Raw genomic sequence first — 23,833 nt, forward strand, 5'->3', positions numbered from 1 at the left:
TTTGTGTCAAAGTGAAAGTTATGCTTGAAATGTATCTTTTCACAAAAAGCTGGTTTTCTCCATTTTTTTGTTGGGAACTGATATTTTCCTGAAACTTACCTATGTTCTACTGCTGATTATTAAAGAAAAGAAAAAGGTAGAAACAAACCTTTTTTCCTGATGAAAGATGAGAGTCTAATCTTTCTTTTGGTAGCTTCCATGTTTATATAACCATAGAACACAATATTCTGTGTGCCTTGATAAATCTGTCAAAATTGCCTACAATGGCCGGTACTGAAGGGGTTGTCTTTTGAAAAATAGTTAAATCAGAAATCTTTCCTCACTCATAGAGCTGTCAACTGTTTGTGTTTTATTTATGACTGGCAGCATTTCAACTGTACACTACTTTATTTACCAAGCACATCTCCACTCAAACAGTGTGGCCGTCGTCTTTATGCTATTTTGTGCTCATTTGTCATTATATTAATGCATAAAGTCTGAATTCAACACTTATAAATAAAAAAAAAATACTAAGAGTTGAAGCAAATATTCTTTGACCCTTTTGGTGAGCTACTCAAAATCAGCTGGCGAACTCGGAGACCCCAGTGATAGTGTCACCATCATAGGGCTTTATGTTCATTAAACAACCACACACAAATAGTGTTTGGAGGACAAGACATCATTAGTATCATGACAACAACACAGCAAAATTGTTCAGTGACACTTGAAAAAATCAGTACATACCCCATGAACGCGATATCCACTTCCCCGTGGGACAAAAACGAGCTTCAAACTATCCACATGTATTGTTTGTTTTAAAAACAAAATGTCACTGTGGTAATAAAAAAAGTCACATTTGGAGTCTGAAGACCAGAAGCTAGCGGATAAAGTTCCTGCCAGTGACAGCTCGGCAAAGCGTGTAAAGAAAGACGTAAGAAAAGTTGAACACCAATAGGTTTGACATCAAACACGCTGGCATGGATTGGAGCAGCCTGTGTCAAGCTGTCAAACTCAAACCGTTGAGGTTTCACTGACTAGTGTTGATTCTCGCGGCAATACGGGACAAAGTGCGTTGCCTGTCGCCGCAGTACGGGTGTTGCCAACCCTACGTGACACAGCACACATGCACGTTCATGTCATGTTTGTGCTGTCATCTTCATAAATTGTCATGTCTCCGCCGCATGGCGATCAGTTTTTGCGATCGTCTATGACAGGCATTTATCAGCAAAAGCCGATCACGTGGTTTTTACGGAAATCGTCTGATACTAATCGGTGGCCCATTGATCGGAGCATTCCTAGATAGAAGAAATATTCACATGAAAATGCTCTCCAATATAGTCATATTTTTATTCAACCCTTGAAGAAGATAGAGTAAGTATGTATTTGTATATTTGTGTCGCATGCTGTGACTGTATACAGTGTGTGTTTGTGTTGGCATGCATTGTGACGTAGGATTATATAGATCATATACAGTACACCAGGTCAACATGAATTTCTGACTGGTAAACGTATGGAAATGAAAATACTAATTCAGCAATTCAAACATTCAATTGTTTTACCGTCACCTCATTCCAAGATTCCGATGACCATCATAAACCTTGCACAGCTAATTTGGAATATCACATGAATATCATCTTCTTTTTTTGCAGAGTATCACTCTGATTGTGCTCTACCAAGGAGTAACAGGTGGGGGGAATAAAAAGTAGCAACATGACAAGAAACATGTAAAGCTCCCAGACTAAAGCCGTAGCGTTAAAAGAATAAAGTTGGATTATTAAAGGGACAGTTCAGATTAACGCAGAGCGATTGTGAGGTCTGATTTTTCCGAGGAGGCATTTTTGTGATGCAAATGATAGTTGAACTCTTTACTTAAGTGGCCCCACCAACTAACCGGAACTACGTTCCTCATCACCAAAATCTGACCAGAACTGGACTCACGGGACTAAGTGGGGGTGAGTCACTGTTGATGCACTACACTGCTGAAGGGGATGTCAATCAACGTCATGTCAAAAAATCCAAACTATCCCTTAAAGAGTAAAAAGTTGGAATATTACCAGACATACATACATAGAAAAATCCAAACAAGTTACTATTTCATTTAGTTTATGCTGATAATATATGTACTTATGCACGTAAAATGTATGTTGTAACGTTATGCTCGGAAAATCAGCACTATATTTACATTTTTTACAATACATTTTCATTAAACTTGTGTATTTTATAAAATTGCAACTGTCAAAATGTTACTACTTTATTCCAGGAAAAAAACAGAACCACTATTTTCTCATCACTTCTTATCTAAAAAAATCGGATACTTTTCCTCGAAATATTACTTTTCTCATGACTTCACAACTTAGTAAGATTTAAACTTTGGAAAATTAGGACCATATTCGCATAAAATTGGGAGTGTCAAAATATGACTTTATTATGGTGAAATAAAGAGTTTTACCTCGGAAAAAAAATACTTTCCTTGTAACACTACGACTATTTTCTCATCACATTACTACTTTGTTCTCGTAAAATTAACAAGTTTTTTTCCTCCAAACAATTACGACTATTAATGCAGTGACTTTAATTTTGTAGCACTACAACTTTTTTCCTTAAGAGCCCAACTTTACTCATGCAAGATTAAAACTTTTTTTCTTGAGAAAAAATGCAAATTACTATGACTTTATTCTTGTAAAATAGAGCTTTTTTTATTGATTAAGAAATTATTTTCTACTATTATTTCTAATATTAGTATTTTTGTAATGCTGCTTTATTCTTGCAACTTTGTTTCTTTAAGAGCCCAACATTATTCTTCCAAGATTCTTTTTTTTCGAAAAAAAAAAAAGAAATTATTTTCATGGGTTTATAATTTTTTGTCTTGTAAAATCTTTAAAACTTTGCCTCGTGACATTACAAGTTTTATTACAACTCCACGACATCGTAACATTGTAACTTTGCAACATTAAGGACCATACTCCTGTAAAATTGCAACGCCTTTATTCTGGTAAATTAACACATTTTTAGCTCTGCAACAATCAACTGATTAATCAATGATTAATCAATTACCCAATGAAGTGACAACTATTTTGGTAATCGAGTAATCGTTTTTTTTATTTAAACATACTCTGATTTCAGCCTCTAAAATGTGAATATATTTTTAATTTTCTTAGTCATCCATGAAAGCAGAACTATTATCAAGATATTGATATATATCAATACAAGATATTCACACATATCAGCTTTGACTTTGGAAAACAGTAATGGGCAATTTTGCCTCTTTTCTGATATGTTGCGGACCCAGCCGCTAAGGGTGGGTGTTCGTTTCATATTAATTTGAACCAATTACTCCTTTAATTGAAACAACAAGCTTCAGATTAATCGACTAAGAAAGCTATTTGACAAACATTTAGATTTTTTATTTTATAACATCAATTTGACAGAATATTCACGCAGCAACCTGGTGTTTGTGCACTTATTTGCTCTATCAGTTCAAATCTTCTATTTCTGAATACAGAAGCGGGAATTAAAAATGTGTTTTTTTTTTAAATTCATTCGATTCATCAATTAATCAGAAAAAATAATCGACCGATTAATCAGTTATTAAAATAATCGTTAGTTCCCCTACAATTTTTATCGCGAATAAATACTTTATTTACATGCAATTTAAAACGTTTTTTCTCCTTAACATTACATCTTTAATCTCGTACTACTGTGACTTTATTCTCATAATACGACTTTGTTCTTGAAAAAAAAACACCAATTATTTTCTATTCTTACTATTTGACAATTCTTGTAACATTGTAACTTTTTTCCTTTAGAGCCCAACTTTATTCTGCCAAGATTTTTTTTTAAAAATTGGCGAAAAAAACCAAAATTACTTTTTATCTCAAAAGATTGATATTTTATCACAAAGTATAAAATTATAAATATATGCTGTATTTTCAGGACTACAAGTCGCACTTTTTTTCATTGTTTGGCTGGTCCTGTGGTTTATAGTCCGAGCAATTTATATATGTTTTTTTTTCACACTGACAGCCCCGAGAGGGCGCTTTAGGCTCGTGTGCCAGTTTCTCCTACTCCTACCACTCCTGCACCACTGAAAATTTACAATGTAAACATCATCCTATAAAGACAACTTATACTCCATAGCGACTTATAGTCTGGAAAATACGGTACTTACATTTTTTTTTTCTCATGATGCCGTTATTCTTGTAAGATTATGTCTTTGTTGCCAGGGACAAATACAACTGATTCTTTTTAGCTCTATAAAAATTACTTGTTTTACCCTTGTAATATTCCAATTTTTTCCCCCTCATGACATCGTGACTCGGGAAAATGAATGACCATATTCCTGTAAAATTGCGACGACTCTGGTACATCTGGTTTTATCATGACAATTTTTTTTGTAAATGTTCGACTATTTCTCATCACATTATCACTTTTTTTTCTCCATAACACTACTACTTTATTCTCATAGTACGACTTTATTCTTGTAAAATGTATGTTTTTTTCTCTTTTTATTCTTGTAAGACAACTGTTTTCCCAGGGAAATAACATACAAATTATTCTTATTTTTTTAAAAACAACAATTACACCTTATAATATTCCAACTTTTTCCCCCCCTCATAACGATACGACTTTATTATTCTTGCAGTCATTTATTTATTTTTTCTTTTCCGTGTGGTGCTAATTAATACTCCTCGGTAGGTGCACTAAAAGTAGAAAACAAGAGGAATGCATAGTTCTCATTTTAAACAAGAACAAGACAAATCAGACTTGGAGAAATGTGCAAGAAACTTAAAAAAAAAAATCCCTTTTTTGTATACATTCAACATACACCAGTGCTGACGTACCGTGATGGTTGTGAGGAAGCATTGATTATATGATCAATATTCTAGCATGTTGATTAGACACATCCGGTGATTTGAACTGCCGTGATGACATGGAAAAAAAAGAAGTTGGTTATAAAGTCCACCTCGACATGGCACATCTTTTCATCTACATCTTTTTTTTAAATTCTCCTCTAGATATGTCATGCATAGATTTGTACAAAAAATGCCTCATCATCAAAATGTATTTAAAGGTTCTTTACATACAAAATTCTGTTTTTTTTTGGTGTCTTTGCAAACAAGGTCAGTGCCTTTGAACATGAACAACACAAAACCTATTTTCACTTAGAGGTTGGAGAAGAGAAGCACGTGGGTATGTTGGGAGTTTGAATGAATACAAAGACTAGCTATACAATAGATAGATTATATGTATATGGAGTGATGTGACTTACTTAAAGGGTCCCTGACATAACTGATCAACTTTGCTTACGGTAAATATGTTATATATTGTTTGTAATCATGTTCTACACTGTTCAGTTTTTGAAAGCGAATGATAAATTGGCAAAAATGACATTAATAGTTGATGGCGCCAGCTATGGCGAGGTCGTTCTCTCTGTTCAGCCTCATTTCCGGAAGTGGCATCATCGGCGTGACACCTCTCAGCTACACAAACATAGCGTTGTACGAGAAAGAGGATGTTTACTGTGATTATAGCGAAGATTTGCGCACTGTGTCAATAGTTTTCGAGGAAAAAGGAAGGGAGAAGCATTTGGAGATGAAATAGAGGACTTGCAGAACATGGACTTAACCCTTAAGACATGGGGATGAAGATTGGTCGCCTTCAAAACACAGAATGGTCAGTGTTAATGGTCTTTCACTTGTATAGCGCTTTTCTACCTCCAAGGCACTCAAAGCACTTTGACACTGTTAAAACATTTACCTACTGATGCAGCACCAGGAGCAACTGAGGGTTCAGTATCTTGCCCAAGGATACTCAACATGATCATGGGAGGGCATAGGATCGAACCCGCAACCTTTAGGTTGGGAGATGACCGCTGTACCATCTGAGCCACCCCTGTGTAAATCATTGTTTTTCCGGCTGAAGGCGTCTTTATAGCCTGATTTGTTATATTTCGCTGCTGCCGCCCCCACCCCTCACAGTAAACATATATATCGCTGTGAAAAGATGTTTATATAACATGTATAATTCTTTACAGCCTTGTCACTATCATGGAAAGGTTTAGAAAACATGAAGACAACAAGACATGACTTACTCTGTTCTGTGGCAACTTTGATGTTGTTCTTGTTATCTTTTTTTTCCTGTGTATTGCCAGAATAGCATCCTTTTCAAAATGCGTTTATACCGTACTTTCAAGTAAATGCTTCTTGTAAAGGTGTTCCTTCATAACAGTCATCAGTAAAATAATCAAGGCAAAGAACAGAATTCAAGGTGGGCTTCCATCTGTTTCTCGTTCTCTGCACTTGTTTCATCCATTTTAGTGTTAAACCTTCCTCTTTTGGAAAAGAAAACAAACTCTGATACTGTGAACATCCAGCAGCAACACAACATTTTGGCATGACTACTATTTTGATGAGATATATACTGAACCAAGTCGACGATCTACCTCGAGAAGCATTTGTTTACTCTGCTTTGGCTGAGAGGTGTCACACCGATGACACCACTTCCAGAAATGAGGCTGAACAGCGAGAGCTAGCTCGTCATGAGTGGCGCCATGAGCTATAAATGTAAATTTAGCAAATTTACCGTTTACTTTCAAAAACTGAACAATGTAGAACATAACTACAAACAGTATATACAGTAACATATTTAAGCAAAGTTGATCAATCATGCCAGGGACCCTTTAAAGATTCACCAGAAGCACCTTGCAAAAGATTAAGAATGTTCATCTAGCATGTCGGAGGGATGGAGTGTGATTGTTCACAGAGCACTACACCTTCATTATTAAAGCTTTCTATTGTTTTAAAAAGGTTAAAATAGCTTATAAAGTCACCAGGAACACGTGCATTCAGTAAACAGTCCATCCCTTTTTTTTCTTTTTTTTTTAGCTTCCTTTGAAATCAAATATATTACAAGACGGGACACAAGCGTGGAAATGGTTGAGTTTTTTTTGTACTTAAAAGTGATGAAGACTGAGAACGTCCTCCCTGACTTCATAAAGTGTGTGCTGTTGTCGTACCTGAAAGTGTTGTCAAAAAGGAGTCTAGACTACGGTGGAACACGGAGAAGAAGCCTGAGACTCAGCATGCTACTGTAACTCTAGAGAAGCATGCAAAGATAGGACGAGGAGGAGGAGGACGGAGCCTCTCCTCCTGGAATGTTCCCACAGTCTCATAGGGGGATACGATGCCCTTAAATGTCCTTGTCCCCCCTTTGCCATGCCATTTCCACATATAGGCAGCGTACAGTACAGTACAGTACAGTACAGTAGGTGTGAGTCGGACGGTAGAAAAGTAAAGGGGTGTCGGCGCGGCGGGAATACAGGATAAATCCAACCTGTTGCATCAAGAAAGAGTCTCGTCCTCTCCCACGTAGGGAAGATCCACACTCCTTGTGCCGTCGCCAGGCTGCTGTTTCCTAAAACAAAAACACCAAAGCACTGATAGCAGTCCTGCAGCAGTAAGCAGAGGAAAATGATGCAAAGAGACCAGTGCTGAAAGGTCTCCGTCGCCTTTTGGGCAAGTTTTTTTTTATATGTCAGGCTCTAAATTGAAGGTCCTTTTTTGTTTGCGGTGTGAAGTCCTTACGTCTGTAAACTGCCGCAGCCTTCCTTACGACCCCAGTCGAAGGGGTTCCCGAAAGAGCGCTTTCTCAACATGGTTCTTACCAGGATCTGCAAAAAATGAAAAAAGAAATACATAAATTCCCCCCTCTATTTTTCTTAATTTCTGTAATTTTCTATGTGTATTATTTTATTATTTATTTATTTAGTAATTCCCTCAGGAGGAAGGCTATTTTATAATGGTATTTTACAAATGTCTTTTTTTTTTTTTTTTTTTTACAAATGTGAAATTCTGTTTATTTTTTTACTTGAATTATATTTATTTTTACATTTATGTTTTATATTTTTTATTCATATTTGTATAGCTTTTTCATTTCATATTTGTGTAGTTTTTTTTCAATTTTCTACATTTAGATTTTCTCTTTTTCCTTCACTTATTTTTTTATTAGAAATGATTCACTCTTTTTTATGGCAGAGATTTCTTTTCAAGCATATTTTATCATATTTATTATTTTCATACTTATTTTTATGATTTTTTTAACCTTCTGTTTTGTTTTGTTTTTTTTACTTATTTTTATATTCTAGGAGGAGAAAATATTTAATAATATAATAATAATCTAAAATGTACTTTATATACTTTGCATGTCTTTTTATTTAATTTTTCTTCAGATTATTTCATAGGTTCAAACAGATGTTCAGATTCTGAACCTTTATATGCACCGCAACTCTTAAATATATATATATATATATATATTTATATATATATTTATATATATACCGGTATATATATATACACACTGTATATATAGATGCTTTTTATTTATTTAATTTTATATTGCATACATTTATTTCACTTTCTCAAACCTCCTACAAAAATAAAAATTCCATAATAATCAGAGCACAAAAAATGATATGAAATACATAAAATTAAATCAATTGCATTAAAAAAATGTAAATAAAACAAAAATAAAATAAGACAAATGTGTTAATAATGACTATAAACTCCTATTTTCACTGTACCATGAATGTGACGACAGTAAAAAGTGACGTGACAGGCTTTTACCACGGTGGCCAGGCTGGGGATGTGTTTGACGGAATTCTCCACTTCCTCCTCTGTCACCTCAATAAGCATGCAGCAGGTGTCATCCTCCGGAGGGAGGGGCTCGGCGCCGTGCCGAGTCACCCACGGGTGCACCTGGAGGACGAATCAGACAAATAAAAAGAGCCGAGTGGATGAAATAAGAGGAATATTGCAGCTTACCTTCATCTGTGGAATGGATATTCTGCTCTCTGGATTCTTGTCCAGCATTTTTAGCAACAAATCTTTGAGGTCATCTGATATGTCAGCACTGTTAAGACAGTTAGAGTCACGCTTGATAGTAAAAAAAAAAAAAAAAAAAAAAAAGTGTAGAAACTGACTGTTCTGGTAGCTCCACTGGCAGCGTTTTGATTTTCTGATGCAGGCTGAGGATGCGGTCATCCATAAATGGACACTAAACATAAAGACAAACAAAGGTGTTGGATTGAGGAGCTTCTTAGAAGAAAGTGAAAGTTTTATTGAAAAAATGACTCACCACTCCAAAGACAAAGCAATACAGCGTCACACCCATGGCCCAAACATCCAAAGCCTGCATGATTGATTGGAAAAACACTAAATGAGTGTATTGACACATGGAAACCAGGAAATGAGCCTTTTACTACCGCCTAGCATCTCCAGAGGGCGCCGGCTAGCCAGCTGACTTTGAGTTCACCTTGCCGGAGAAGTTCTTCCTGGTCTCTGACAGCGTCTCAGGGGCGAGGAAGGCGGGCGTCCCCACGGTGCTCGTCAGGAGGGCGTCGGCCCCCTCGAACTGGTTGCTGACGCCGAAGTCCGCGATCTTGATGTGTCCGTCCTCACCCACCAGCAGGTTGGAGGGCTTCACGTCTCTGTGGATGATCCTCTGATAATGTACTGCGGAGATGACGTACAGCAAATGAGCAGTGCAGACATGAAACAAATATAGAAGCAGCAGATATATAACAGGGCTATTCAGCTTTCATATAGAGGATCTTTGGCTCACACTTTTACAGTGATACGTGATTTCTGCAGAGTAGGATTCTTTATTTATAAATGAAATATTTTTGCAGTTAGAGCATAAAAAACTTGTTTACAACCTTCTAGCTATGATTTTAAAATTATTAGAAATAGCACCGCTATAGTCACCTTTACACTCCAAAATAGTAGACATAATACAAGAAAATTAGACATATAAACCATATAGAAGAAATAATACAGACTCACACATGATAGAATTGGGAGAGTCCCTTGTTGTTCTTATTTTCACTCCTTGTTCTGTGCAGTACTTCCCGCAGTGGCTATTATCTCATCAATGTAACATGACTAACACCTAGTGACCAGTGATCATCACAACATCTTACAATTGCGTCTTGTAAATGCCTTATATTTGGTATTTTACTTCATTTAGCCATTTTTATGCTAAATGTAAAATATATTCGGGCTTTCAATCAATTAAAATATTTAATGCCAATTAATTGCATTTCTTCCATAGTCAACTCATAATTAATCGCTGACAGACGTCTTTATCAATAATACGTAGGAATGTAAATCTCTTTGTGGTAAATGATTCGTTATGCATCTAGATACACGGGTTAAGAGACAGTTCAAAAGCTATGTATTTTAAAAACAGAACAATTTGTTACGATTTGAAACAGTGTACAAACGATATGATTCGATACGATTCAACACTTACATTTGTTGAAGTAGACATTAATCTTACAATATAAAATAAAGAAGCCAATTGTATAAAAGTGGCATTCTTACAGTATTTTCAACTGTTAAAGAGCACATCATATCCCCAAGCATGCTGTAAGGCAGGGGTCCCCAACCACCGAGCCGTGGGAAATGTTCAGGCCCAACACTTAAAAAAATAAAAAAGAAAATGATTTGTACATTATATCAATATACTATAAATCTGTATTTATACTGTATATTTAACATGTGCTGCCTTAAGTTAAAGCGGGGTGGTGGTTGGTTTTTGCGCGACATCTAGTGGCTGCAATAATTAATTGTGTCTGTAAGTAATGTGCAACTAGCTGTGCTTTACACAGAAGGATTGTTTCATTAGGACACTATTTATGTCTAGCTTGGAGATTGCATCTGCTGCGTCAGACAATGATTAACTAAATACACACATGTGATTTTCAGTCTAATTTTTAAGTCATTTGTGAAAATAAATTAAGTTTTGGTGTTAAAATACAGCTGTTTGATACGTTTCTACACACTGCAATGCATCCAGGCATCATGTCGCATATTTAAAGTGTTAACGCTATGTTTTTGCATGTAATGCCTCATGCAAAGATAACAGGATGTCTGTGGGACTCACAATACTCAATTCCTCTGAGCAGATCCTGGAAATAAAAGCGAGCCTGGTCCTCGCTGAAAGGTTTATCTGTCGGCACCTCCATCACCGCCCTGGATAGACACACACACACGCACATGCTCAATTAGCAATCATAACTAATGAGATTGAAGCATTTCCAGTGTCGTTACAATAAAAGAGGCTTACCCTTGTTTGACCAGCTCAAACACTGTGACACAAACACAAATGTCATTAGCAAAGTGTTTTAACACACTAGCGACAACCTTTCATTATCATGCATGTGTGTGGCGGACATGTGTGCGAGAAAAAGGCTTTCTGGGCACAACATACCCATGTACAGATGGTCCTCACTGGGGTCGTCCAAAACCTGGCACACAAATCACACAAGAGACGGAAATGAAAACACATACACACACCCACAGCATAAATGCTTATTCTTGTTCTTCACCTCTACTAGTTTCACCACATTAGGATGGTCCAACTTTTTCAGTATGGCGATCTCCTGATAGACCCGTTCCAGGGGACCTTTAGGTTGTGGAGGGCCCTCGGGGACCGCTTTGGCTCCTCGAGGAGGGGGTCGTCCTGGTGACGGTGTATGAGTAGGAATTAAAGCACAAAAATGGCAGCGAGCGTTGAAATGTTGATGGCTGCCAACTTACGTGGGAAGCCCGCTTGCCTCATCAGCCGCTTCTTGGACAGAACCTTCATGGCCTGCGAGGATTTGGACGTGGAACCAGATTATGAGAATTATAAAACTATTTTTAAGAATTATTATAATAAAGAAATTATAAATTATTATAATCCAAAATATTGTAATTATTACAATAAGTAATTTTTTATTAAATGTATATACAGTATATATATATATATATATATATATATATATATATATATATATATATACTGTATATACATATATACATACGTATATATACAGTATATATACAGTATATATACAGTATATATGTATATACTGTATATCAGGGGTCACCAACACAGTGCCCGCGGGCACCAGGTAGCCCCCACGACCACATGAGGTGCCTGCAAGCCTGCTTTTCATTCAGATTTTCAGTTAATAATGTGAGAACACTAGAAAGAAAAGTATTCTGAAACATAAAATGTGAGTTGTGGACACCAGCATTTTGTGAATGTTTTGGTAAAACAAGCATATTTGATCTGTTTGGGTTGAAATAAGCTATGAAAATCATTTCTACAAAAATGAGTAGCTTGTGGCCATTTTCATTTTCTAAAAGTAGCTCTCGCAAGAAAAAACATTGGTGACCCCTGCTGTATATACATATATAATTTTTTTTCAATTATACAATAATAATTCTTAAGAATTTTAATCCGATTAGAAAATAATATCAGTGGAACCTCCAAACAAATTGACAAGCAAATTACGCTTGTAAAGTTGAGTTCCAACATCGCTTCTTAGGTAACCCTTTGTACTTCATTATGTATCCCAAGCGGCAGTGCGCCAAAGAAAAGGAAAGCCATCATCATGGCGGTGATAATGAACATCAGAAAAAGCTCAGAGAGAGGCAACATGCCCACCAATATTGGCTGCTTGACTGGTGTGAACATCATTAAGTGCTAATAAAGTGCTAATGAATGCTAGAGGGGTCATGGATTCGGTGGACTATTACAAGGAGATCTGGGAGAGCAGGAGGAGGTTATCCTTCCTGACTAGCCTGGGACAATATTTGAAGAAGGCAGAAAGGCCTGCAAATGATCTTGTACACTCTATTCCTCAGCCCCTTCTGCAGATTACATCCAAATAAACCTGTCTCTCCCTTCCTTGCAACGCCCCTTCCAGTGTGCAAGACAATATTTACGTGATGCCCTACTGTACCCTAATCACAGTGGACTGGTGTTATGTTACTAAAAACAGTTGGACCATGTAACAGATCATTCCCATGACTTCCTATGGGGACATGTTATTGTAAATGTGAATAAATGTATATTGAATTATCCCCAATGATATCAGCTATTAATATGGTGGTGATATAATGATTCAAAGTGCCATGTGGGCTCTGTAATCTGCACTTCGCAGACTATCTGTATCACACGGTTTAATGAGAACTGCTGTGACGATCATTGCACGGCAACCTTGGAAATTGTTGTAATGACGTCTTATTACAGAACTGGTGCATAAATATACACACACAGTGTTGCGTGCACACTTAAAGTGACAAGTGTGCTCGGTTATTACGACAAGAGGAACGACGACTCACATAGTACGTGTCATCATCTTCGTTGTAAGCCAGCTTGACAACCCCATAGGAGCCCTGCAGTTTCAGGGAGGGAAATCAGAGATCAGAGAATATCACACAAAAGATAAAGTACACAAACATGGAGGACGTGAGTGGGCTGACAGCACGCACTCATGTTGCACCAGCTGTCTCAAAGCAACAATAGACAGCGTTTGCGTCGTCTCTCCCTCTCCCTTTCAATTTGGATTTTAGGCTAATGAAGGAAATGGGATGCGGGATTAATACCATGGCGCTCCCACACAGACTAGAAACGAGGCTCACTTACAGGCCTGAGGGAGAGAAATGGCTTCCAACTGAGAGGAGCAGATCAAAGAGGCTACACTGTGTCGCTATACTTCCTGATGGAAGGTAGACTTATGTTGTAGGCTCTACCGTTACGAATCTGTGTGCAAAAGACGCTAAAGACATGTACATTCTGCTAGGTATTGGCATAATAGATTAGAAATTATGTTGATGGTGCGGAATTATATTCATCATATCTTGAAGCGGTTGGAAGAAAAATTGGAGTGCAGTCTTGGCTGCAACCAGCAGAGGCGCTGTTGATTCAGGATCAGCTACAGCTTCCTGTCTAACGATGAGAAGAAGTTCTAGATTACACTTTCACAGCTAATTAACAAATCATGGTGTTGTGTGGTTGAATATGGCCTCTTATTAGTAAAACAATATATATATTTTAGCAAAATGTACATATTTCTTGTTTAGCTTAAGCATTTTCAAGCATAAAAATGTCTAAATGAATTAAAACACAAATTCAGAAGATGTCGCAATGATATGTAGTATTCTACACACACTCACATTCATACGGAGAATTTAGAGAGTTGCCAATTAACATGCATGTTTTTGTAAAGTGGGAGGAAGCCCACACACACATAGAGAGAACATGCAAACCACACAGAGATGCCGTTTCAGATCTCCTGACTGTGTGGCCAACATGCTAACCACTAGGCCAGCGTGCGGCCTGTACGAGTCTATATTATGTCTTTTTTTTTATATGTAATACAGTGTGAGACTATATTAGGTGTTTTTTATATCTTATTTTCTCTTATTTTGGGCAATAGGAGCGTAAAGGTGACTATAGGGGTGTAATTTCATGTCTGGAGGGCTCTACGTATTTAGAAGGCTGTAAACATGTTTTCTATGCTCCAAATCCAAAAATATTCCATTTATAAATAACGAATCCTACTTCGAGGAAATTCACTTATCACGGTCAGGTCTGTAAACGACTAACTGTGATAGGATGACCGTATTACCTTTTTTTTAGAACTTTTTATCCAATGCTGGTCTGATGCATATTACCTTGAATGCACAATATACAATATGGTTATTTTTTTTTTTTTGCAGATTAACTGGATTGTAAAAAAAAAATTGTAAAAAAAAAAAAAAAAAAAAGCTATATAAAAAAACTTTTTTGGTCATCAAATAGTATTTCCTGTCACTTGCGCCCACATGCGCGCACTCACACACACACACACACACACACACGCAGACGACAGAGACCGCAAGGACTAAAAAAAAGTGTCTCAGTTTGTTAGCGATACAAGAGAGGAGGAGTTATAATGCAAATTTTAAGATAACAGCGATCAATGAAGCAATGAGTCATCACAGAACTGTGGCGCATTTAAGAAATAAAACATCTTCATTACTATTGATCACTGACATCATTTCCCACAGGACTGCAATCTACTGTATTGTGGTGGTGCATTGTCAGAGGGTGTTCTAGATGATGTCTATGATGATGTCAATGTCTAATTTGCATACTTGGCCATGTGCATGTCTTTTTTTAAGGCAAAAAATGTTCTACATGTGCTTTTATTAGTTATTCGTATCAACATTTCAAGTCTGTATGGTAATTCATTGTCTAGATCGAGGAAATGTAGTCAAACGCCTATCCCTACATTCTATCTTTAATTAAGTCACACACAAAAAGAATCCACAGCGCCTGGCACAACCCTCGGAGAGCACCTATTTATACCGGCCTCTCATCCATCTTGCAACTCTCTGGTGGGCCTTCTGTTTTGCACATGCGCACGTACACACACACACACACACACACTCAGAGAGCGAGAGAATGGGAAATGAGGACATCCGGGGAGAGGATATCAGGGAGCGCATTACACGTTCTGGTTGATGAGCGCTAGCGGTACTTGACAGGCATGCGGTATGGAGCTGGAGGGAAAAAGTGACAAGGGGAGCAATCAGGACGGTACCTTTCCAATCTCGTCTTTCAGCTTGTACTGGTTGAGCTGAACGCAGTCCTTGACGAGCAGCCAACAGCAGATACGAGGGTGGGGGGGGAGACAAGACAAGAACACGTTTGCTTGCTTGTTGTAAAATGTGCTCGGCAAGGACATCATATCAATCTCCAATGTACCTCCCTGGAGTTACAGTTCAGCAACCTCAAAAGAAAAAGTTGACAGCATCATTATCTGCTTATTATGCAGCTTGTCTGACAAAAAGACATACAGTAGGACGCATCTTTGAAGAATCTTTTGTCCTGTGGTGTGTTTTTTTAAGAGTGGGTGCTGCAGAGAAGAATCTGAAGCCAGACTACAGCACAGAGGGATACAGTGACGAAGCAAGCTGCTATTTTTAAAATGTAGCGTCGGGGAAAAGTGTGGCGCTGCCAGCTTACATTGTAAGACGCAGAACAAACTCTACATTATCTGCAAGTTTACTGCCAATCACTGGGTAAGGAAGTCTCAGCTAAAAGCTAAACAGCATCCATCTTCTACCTTCTACAGTACATTTATGCAGACCTTACCTTTGCATCCACAACGCCCAGCTTTTACCAGTGGCATTGCTTGAAAAACAATATTTATTGCTAATTAGCACGAATGTGTGGGTGTCCATTCCAGCATAATACACAGTGGAAGATAGTGAACACACTCAAAGTATTTCCTCAAATCGCGGCTCCAATAGACATCGCACCCCAAACCAGCTCCAGACGCGCTGTACTCTGGAGTAAATGAACACCGTTCTGCAAATATTTTTTCCCCTCAAGCACAACAAAAAATGACAGGTGGTTCGACTGGGTTGCTTACCTAATTGCCATCACTATGGAAACAAAAACACCACCTGCACAGCAGATGAGGCGTTGGTAAAGATGCCAGTGGAATTTAAAGACAAAAGTGCTGCTGCATGCGCCCAAGAACATCTATTCTATTCTATTCTATATTAAATATAATATATAGGGCTGTTAAATGATTAAAAATTTTAATAAGATTAATCATAGTTTTCAAATTAATTAATCATGCTTAATCACCATTTGCAACTATGCCTGAAGTAGCCTATGCCCATTTTTACTGTATTTGATTGAAAAAACAGCCAAAAGACAGGACAGGCTATATTTGTATGTATTAACGGCTTCAAATTAACAGAAAATTCAAATCAAGATAAAAGCTAGCACACACGTCTGAAAATCTATTTACCTGACGCTAGTTTCTTTAATAGTAGCACATTTGAATCAGACTTTAACCGTGTTATTATGAGCAATAAGGGGTTACATATAAAGACACCACGTAAATTAAGTTGAATTCACATTTTTTTTGTTTATTTTCTGAGATTGTGAAGCATTCTTAAATGCAGCAAATTGTACTTACGCATTAAGAGTTGCAAAGTGAGTGATGAGAATATCCACTTATTGTATTTCTTTGTCTTTCTGTTTATTTAGACCACACATACACGCACAATAAAGAGGTTTATGTGATATTGAGAGTTCCCCTGAATGCATCTCGCGGTAGTCGAGTGACAATGAGGAAGTGTCGTTCTGAGGGTGAAGGACTAGAGACGTGTTTGACATGAGCTGGAGACACATACAGGATATGGTGTTGGAATTGTACTGCTGTTGACTTGTTCAAGTCAGAATAAAGTTATAAAAGAGCGACAGACACTGTGACTAATGAATTTAATTCATGAAATAAATTAGTTACCGCCGTTAACGCGCTGTTTTTGACAGCCCTAAATATATATAAAATAATATATATGTAGATATATATTATTAAGTATTATATTATTACATTATATATAATAATGTAAATATAAAATTTTTAAAGTATTATTTGTATTAAGGATTTATTTTTTTTTCTGAGAAAAATAATAAAATAATAAAGTAATATATATATATATATATATATATATATATATATATTATATTTTATATTTTATAGATATAATATATATAAATCATAAAATATGTGTATATAATTATTATATTATATACATATATTATATGACCAGTTCAGGGTGTACCCCGCCTGTCGCCCGAAGTCAGCTGGGATAGGCTCCATCATGCCCCCGCGACCCTAATGAGGAAGAAGTGGTATAGAAAATGGATGGATGGCATATATTATATTGCATTATATATTATTAGATATAATTATATATATATATATATATATATATAGTTTAATTATTATTACAATTAAGTATCATTATTTCTGCAAAAAAGTTCATCTACAAATGCTAAAAAAATGCTGTAAAAAATTTAAGTAAATTATACGTATAATATCAATAAATACATAAATAAAAACATAATCAGTATTATAAAGAAATGATTAAACCAAATTAAATGTTAATTGCAATGGGAGCTGAATTACATAACTGTCAACAACAAAACAGCATTCATGGTTATTAAACTCCACTTGTAATAGACACCTGGTCCTCTCTGCAGTTGAGTAAATAAATGCCACCCGCCACTACATGAAGAAACATGACATGTAATCATAGCTGTTTAAATAGGAGTGAACCACAATGAGGGCGACTTTGACCATACCTGGAGGTCCGTGATGGAGACGCTGTGGGATTCCACGGTGGGCCGGCGGGGCAAGCGTGGAGAAGAGTGGGGCGATGTGATGGGGGAGTAAGGTAAAGACGGGTAAATATAGCGGCCATTGAGTCCTGGCGAGCTGCAGGGCGACATGGTCGTGTGCGAGCGCTCCTGCAGCGACAGTTTCCTGTCTGACAGGCTCAAGCGTGCTCTTTGCTCCTCGCCGGCGGGCAGCAGAGCCTCCGAGCGACGCACCGTGTGGGAGAGCAGGTCGCAAGACGGGGTGTGGAAGGGCGGCGTTTCGGAACTGTCCATTTCTTCCACCTGAAATGTGAGGAATTGTTTGTGAGAAAAATACTCTTTAATGAAGTACAGCTTTAAAGGTCCCTTATTGCAGCATCATCAAAAAGTCACTTGTTCATGATGCTACGTTTCAAATAAGATGATGTCTATGCATGTCTCATGCTTGTCTTACCTCCTCCTCGTCCCCTTGCCCTCCAGACGCTCGGCTGCTGGGTTCACACTCTGTGACCACAATGAGCGAGTCCATGGGGTCTGGTGAGGGCGTTTCAGAGTGGGCGCTCAGCGGCGGCGGGGGACAGCTGCACAGCAGATCGGGGAGCAGCTTCGAGGGCTGCGTCATTGGTACATGACCGCCGCGGGAGCTGGCGGCAGGCTCAGCGGCGGGCCAAGCGCTTACGTGACAGGGGAACATGGTGCCTCTCTGCAAACACTAACAACTGCTCCATCAGATGTGAACCTCGGGGTGGGGTGATGCCTAAAAGCAAAAATACACAGCGGGGATTCGATTTCTCACCACATGATGTTTTAAGACACAAGGCCGTATCTGGACTACAATTCCTTCAATTACTCAGTTGCCCATTCCTAATCTGGACAATGCAGCTCTTAAACAGAATTCTAAGACAATCATATCTTCATCATATATTCCTGTTTTTTTTGGTTAAAATGAAACAACTTAACCTAACCTTAACTAAAACAATCGTACTGACCTAAATGTAAGACAACCATGACAATAAATCTTTCTTTTTCAACACCTGCTTTTGGAAAAACATTATTTTATGCCAAAATCAAAGACTTGTCGAGCGGTTATGTATAAATCTCTTTACCACCAAAAAGACGACCCATCTTTTTCCAATGTGTTGACCCAAATATAAGACCACCACTCATTGTTAGGAACTGTTTTTGGAAAAATATTCTTTTAAAACAAAATAAAAAAACAGGTCACGTGACTATGTACACTGAATATATAAGACTACCCAGCATTTTTAGACTCTTTTGTCTCAAATATAAGATGACGCTGACTATGCGGCCCCTCTTTCTTAAAACCTGGTTTTAGAAAAATATTCTTTTATGACAAAATCAAAGATGAGTTGATCGAGGATGTATTAATCACTAGAACAAAAACTGTTTTAAACCCAAATTTAAGACGAACCCTCATTTTTAACAGCCAGTTTTAGAAAGACATTATTTTATGAGAAAGTCAAAAGCAGGTTGAGTAGGTATGTATAAATCTTTTGACCCCAAATAAGAGACGACCCATCATTTTCAGACTGTTTTAAGCCGAATATAAGTCAACCCCCCTTTTTCAAGACCCGTTTTTTTGATAAATATTATTTTATGACAAAATCAAGGACAGGTCAAGCGAGTACGTATGAAACTTCCAACTCTGAATATAAGCCGACCCATAATTTTCAGACTGTTTTGACCCAAATATAAGACGACCATGAGTATAAGTCAATCCCTCATTTTCAAGACCCACTTTTGGAAAAATCATTCCATGATCACAGCGGCTCAACAGCGAAGAAGCAGTTTGTGAAAGACCAGCGGCCGTGTTTAGCATCTGCACGTAACAAGTCACCTGACCTTCAATGTCAAGCAGAGAAAGGGTTGGCCCAAGTCATGTACACTAGGCCTGCAACTAACGATTATTTTAATAACCGATTAATTGGTCGATTATTTTTTTTGATTAATCGATGAATCAGATTTTTTTTAAAACACATTTTTAATTTCCGCCTCTTAGCAGCAATCCCTTTAAGAATGCATGAATGGGCTTTTTCCCTCCTGAAAATCATAGCAAAGAGGTCAAGGGAAAGGAATCTCTCCGACACCAAAATTGAAGTACAGAAGTATAAACATTCAACTGACAAACATCACAAACTCTCTAAAGAAAATCAACGAGTCACTGGCACATGTGCATCAGCAATAAATAAATAAGAAATAACAAATAAATAAACTTTAGGGGCCGGCTTTGCGTTTGGCATCGTCTCATCTGCTCTGGGGGGGAGGGGCGGTGCCTTGTTTGATGGTCAAGTTGTTGAAGCACGTAGTAAGATGATATGGCCTGCGCTGGACAGCCATAGCTATTTGTAGTTTCACTCTTCTACCACTAGGGTTTGTGTGTAAGAGTTGTGATGTACGCATTTTCATACGCACAAGTACCAGCGGATAAATCCCATAGTTTGGGAACGTTCTTACACACACATCTCTGCAGTGGTTTGGTTCGCAAGATATCAGAAAGAGGCAAAAATGTCAATTTCTCTTTTCCAAAGTCAAAGCTGATGTGTGTGACTATCTTGTTCTGCCTGAAACACAAATATAATAAGCGTGCTTCCATGGATGACTAAGGAAATTTAAAAATAGTCATATTTGAGAGGCTGAAATCAGGGTACTTGGAGTAAATTTTTAGAAAGAAAAAATTAATCGATTACCAAAACAGTTGTCGATCAATTGGATAATGGATGAACCATCGATTCATCGTTGCAGCTCTAATGTACACCTTTAAATGCAAGCACACTGTCCTAAAGACATACATACAAGTATAACACACGGACCATCTGGATGAGGAGGATTCATTAAAAGATCAATGGAGGTTGACCCCGAGAGTGAGCCGCACAGCCATGGACGAGATAAGCTATGGTGAAAGAAAGGACGAGCATCCTTGATCCACTTAAACACCGCCTCTGTTGTTGCAGTAGATTTTATTGGTAGGACAAATAATTGCAACATATAGTAAAATGATGAACAATATTTAAGGGTCACTGAAATGATTTTTCAACTTTGCTTAAATATGTTTTATATTGTTTGTAATTATGTTCTGCGTTGTTCGTTTTTTGATAGCAAATGTTATAATGCGTAAAAATTCAGTTTCTGTGTTGCGTGGCGGGCACCAATATGGCCTGAACTCCTTAGAAAAGGGGCGTTTGCCCAAGCAATGTCGGCAAAGGCACAGCTCTCATCTTAAGCAGAGTAAACAAACCCTTCAAGAGGCAGCTCTTCAACTTCCTTCGGCATATTTTTCATTAAAATGGCAGTCATGCCAAAACTTTGTGTTGCCGCTGGCTGTTGACAGTGTTTGTTTTCAATTCCAAAAGACGAAGGTTCAAGACTACAGTGAACAAAGCAAGTACACAGACAAGGGACAAATGGACCACCGCCTCGCGTTCATTTCACTGAAAACTGCTATGAAGGAACACCTTTACAAGAAGCGCTTGGCTTGAAAGTACTGTTTAAATGCATTTTGGATGCTAGGATGCTATTACTAATGCTATGCTATGCCCCACTGTTTGAGAAGCACTAGCTTAAGATGAGAGCTGCGCCTTCGCTGACGTCACTTCCAGAAACAGCCTTTTTCTGCGGCGGTCGGTGAACATTTCTCCCGCCACGTATTTTAAATGTAGCTTTTATGAATTTACCATTCGCCTTCAAAAAACGAACAACGTAGAACATAATTACAAACAAGATAGAACATATTTAAGCAAAGTTGATCAATCACGTCAGTGACCCTTTATTTCATAATACAGTACTACCTCGCATAACGTAAACCTCCTTTTACGTAAATTCCACTGAACGTAAACAATTTATGTAAAGTTTTTGCATCGTATTACGGAAGAAATTCCATATAACGTAAAGCGTCAAGTCGGTGCAAGTTCAGACTAACAGAGTACACTTGGTGACGCCTTCTGACGCTTCACGCTCTCATTGGCTGATTATCGGGGCACCGCCTCCGCTCTCATCTCGTTGGCTGATTATCAGGGCACCGCCTACGCTCTCATCTCATTGGCTGATTATCGGGGCACCACCTACGCTCTCATCTCATTGGCTGATTATCGGGGCACCGCCTACGCTCTCATCTCATTGGCTGACTTATACAGCGCGTACGTGAGTTTGTATGAGAGACAGGCTTCTCCCTTCAACCTCCTTCCTCGTCGTAGTCACCCTTAAATTAACTTAAACAATTAAGTTAAGCATTATCGTGTAGTGCGTGGGTGTTTGTCTGTGAGACCAGCTGACTCTTAGACTCTTTGAGTCGCGTTTCGACTCAGGCTAGTCCTCCTCCTCCTCCTGCCTCCACTTGTGCTCCTGATCAAGACATCTCGTGAACAGCAAGATTGTTTTTGTTTTTCAGTTTTGTTCATTTACAGTAATCTTATTTATTACCTTATTTTATATTGGAATGTTAATCTACTATGTTTATGCTAACGTTTTCTTATATTTTCCCACCATATTTTGGTGGACTTTGAATATTTTGAAGGGCCAAAGGGGTGAGTTTGGGAAGATCTTGGAACGGATTAGGCTATTTACATGTATTTTACGCTTCGTATAATGTAAAAACCCTATAACATAAAGGTTCTCGGAACGGATTATTTACGTTCTAGGGGCGTCTACTGTATTAACATCTGAGTCATAATACAATTTGCCTTGTAGGTTGTTATTGGTTTATTCTTACAATCTTATTTATGGTAAAATAATAATTAAAAAAACATATTTCTTACATCTTTTACATAATAGAAGGCTAATACTCTCTGCTGTTGAGTACATCAAAGCCCTCAGCCACTAAATGAGGGAATCTTTTTTTTTTTTTTTAGAACTTTTCCTATAACTGCACCACTGCATTGACTGACTGAAAATCTGCGACAAATTTTAATTGATTAATTCACATTCTGTCTTTTTGTGCAACAATTCCCTGTGAAAGCCTTAAATTCTCCCACGTCATGTAACATTTGATATCATTTAATTACTGGCGATATAACAAAGCGCACACTAGCTGCTTGGTAAGTCAATTACCAGTCTACAATCACAATAAACGTAACAAAACTGTTTCCATTGTATGTAAACAATAGTGTAGTCGCAGCAGTCTACCATAAGGTGATGCGTTCAATGTCCTCATCTTGCTCACGACCACTTCAGGTCCAATCATACTGTAGATATTCAGGCTACGTTACGTTGACATGTTAGGCGTCTCAAGTGAGTTGAGGACAGCTACGTTGGGTGACACCAGAACGATTTAATCGATCTTGTTAGTAAAAATATATATTTTAACGAGGACCACCGCCAAAGGGTCCCATCAGGCTAACTTTAGCCTACTCAGCTAACACTAGCAGGTACAGATGTTCTGACAAGGAGGCGAGGATGCTACGGTAAACGTACGAGTAAGGACGATTAATTAAGCTATAGTGATGAATAAGTAAAAAAAAAAAAACAAGCCCACTTATAGAGCAGATAAAAGCTTACCTTGACGTGTTATTTTAAGAATAGAGATGGGAATCCTCTTCGGCGGTGGGATATGTGACAGCTAGCTTACCCAAGTGAAGCAATGTAGCGCTGATGTTGTGACGGAGCAAGTCTCCTGTCTCACGACAATTGTTAGCAAAATAATAAAAGGACAATTCGTCCTCCAAGACTTTTAAACCAGCTACACCCACAAAAGGTAGAGCGAGAGTGTTGGCTTCTGTGCAAAATGTCGTTTATCTTATGACCTAAATATTATACTTGGCTCTTGGGAATCTCCACTTCATTTAATGGACCACTGGCACCCCTAGTGGCGCATCGGGGAGCTGCAGGGGAATTTCACCTAAAA

General features: G+C 37.8%; 1 protein-coding gene across 2 annotated transcripts; it reads right to left on the reverse strand.

Moving 5' to 3' along the window:
* Positions 1-1,307: 1,307 nt before the first annotated feature.
* Positions 1,308-23,798, reverse strand: LOC129170493 (calcium/calmodulin-dependent protein kinase kinase 2). 2 transcript variants are annotated; one of them, XM_054758153.1, is made up of 18 exons: positions 23,488-23,798; positions 18,431-18,733; positions 17,962-18,279; positions 15,398-15,445; positions 13,152-13,205; positions 11,577-11,628; positions 11,366-11,499; positions 11,248-11,284; positions 11,104-11,125; positions 10,921-11,009; positions 9,289-9,488; positions 9,112-9,165; positions 8,957-9,030; positions 8,799-8,886; positions 8,601-8,732; positions 7,563-7,648; positions 7,312-7,392; positions 1,308-4,896 (listed from the first exon to the last, which is right to left on the reverse strand). In XM_054758153.1, the coding sequence occupies exons 2-17, from the start codon at positions 18,668-18,670 to the stop codon at positions 7,320-7,322; spliced, it is 1,701 nt and encodes a 566-aa protein (XP_054614128.1). In that variant the 5' UTR covers positions 18,671-18,733; positions 23,488-23,798; the 3' UTR covers positions 1,308-4,896; positions 7,312-7,319. The 2 variants fall into 2 exon arrangements, with proteins under 2 accessions (XP_054614128.1, XP_054614127.1); XM_054758152.1 differs by having other exon boundaries at positions 1,308-7,392; positions 23,488-23,797.
* Between the last annotated feature and the right edge of the window lie 35 nt (positions 23,799-23,833).

This window comes from Dunckerocampus dactyliophorus, chromosome 17, assembly GCF_027744805.1.
Source record: "Dunckerocampus dactyliophorus isolate RoL2022-P2 chromosome 17, RoL_Ddac_1.1, whole genome shotgun sequence".
Taxonomy (NCBI): domain Eukaryota; kingdom Metazoa; phylum Chordata; class Actinopteri; order Syngnathiformes; family Syngnathidae; genus Dunckerocampus; species Dunckerocampus dactyliophorus.

Coding starts and splice junctions, on each gene's coding strand:
- LOC129170493 (XM_054758153.1), bottom strand. CDS start 18,670: ATGTTCCCCTGTCACGTAAGCGCTTGGCCCGCCGCTGAGCCTGCCGCC. Junction 18,280..18,430: donor GGCAAGGGGACGAGGAGGAG/GTAAGACAAGCA, acceptor CTCACATTTCAG/GTGGAAGAAATGGACAGTTC. Junction 15,446..17,961: donor TCTCCATCACGGACCTCCAG/GTATGGTCAAAG, acceptor CTGCTCGTCAAG/GACTGCGTTCAGCTCAACCA.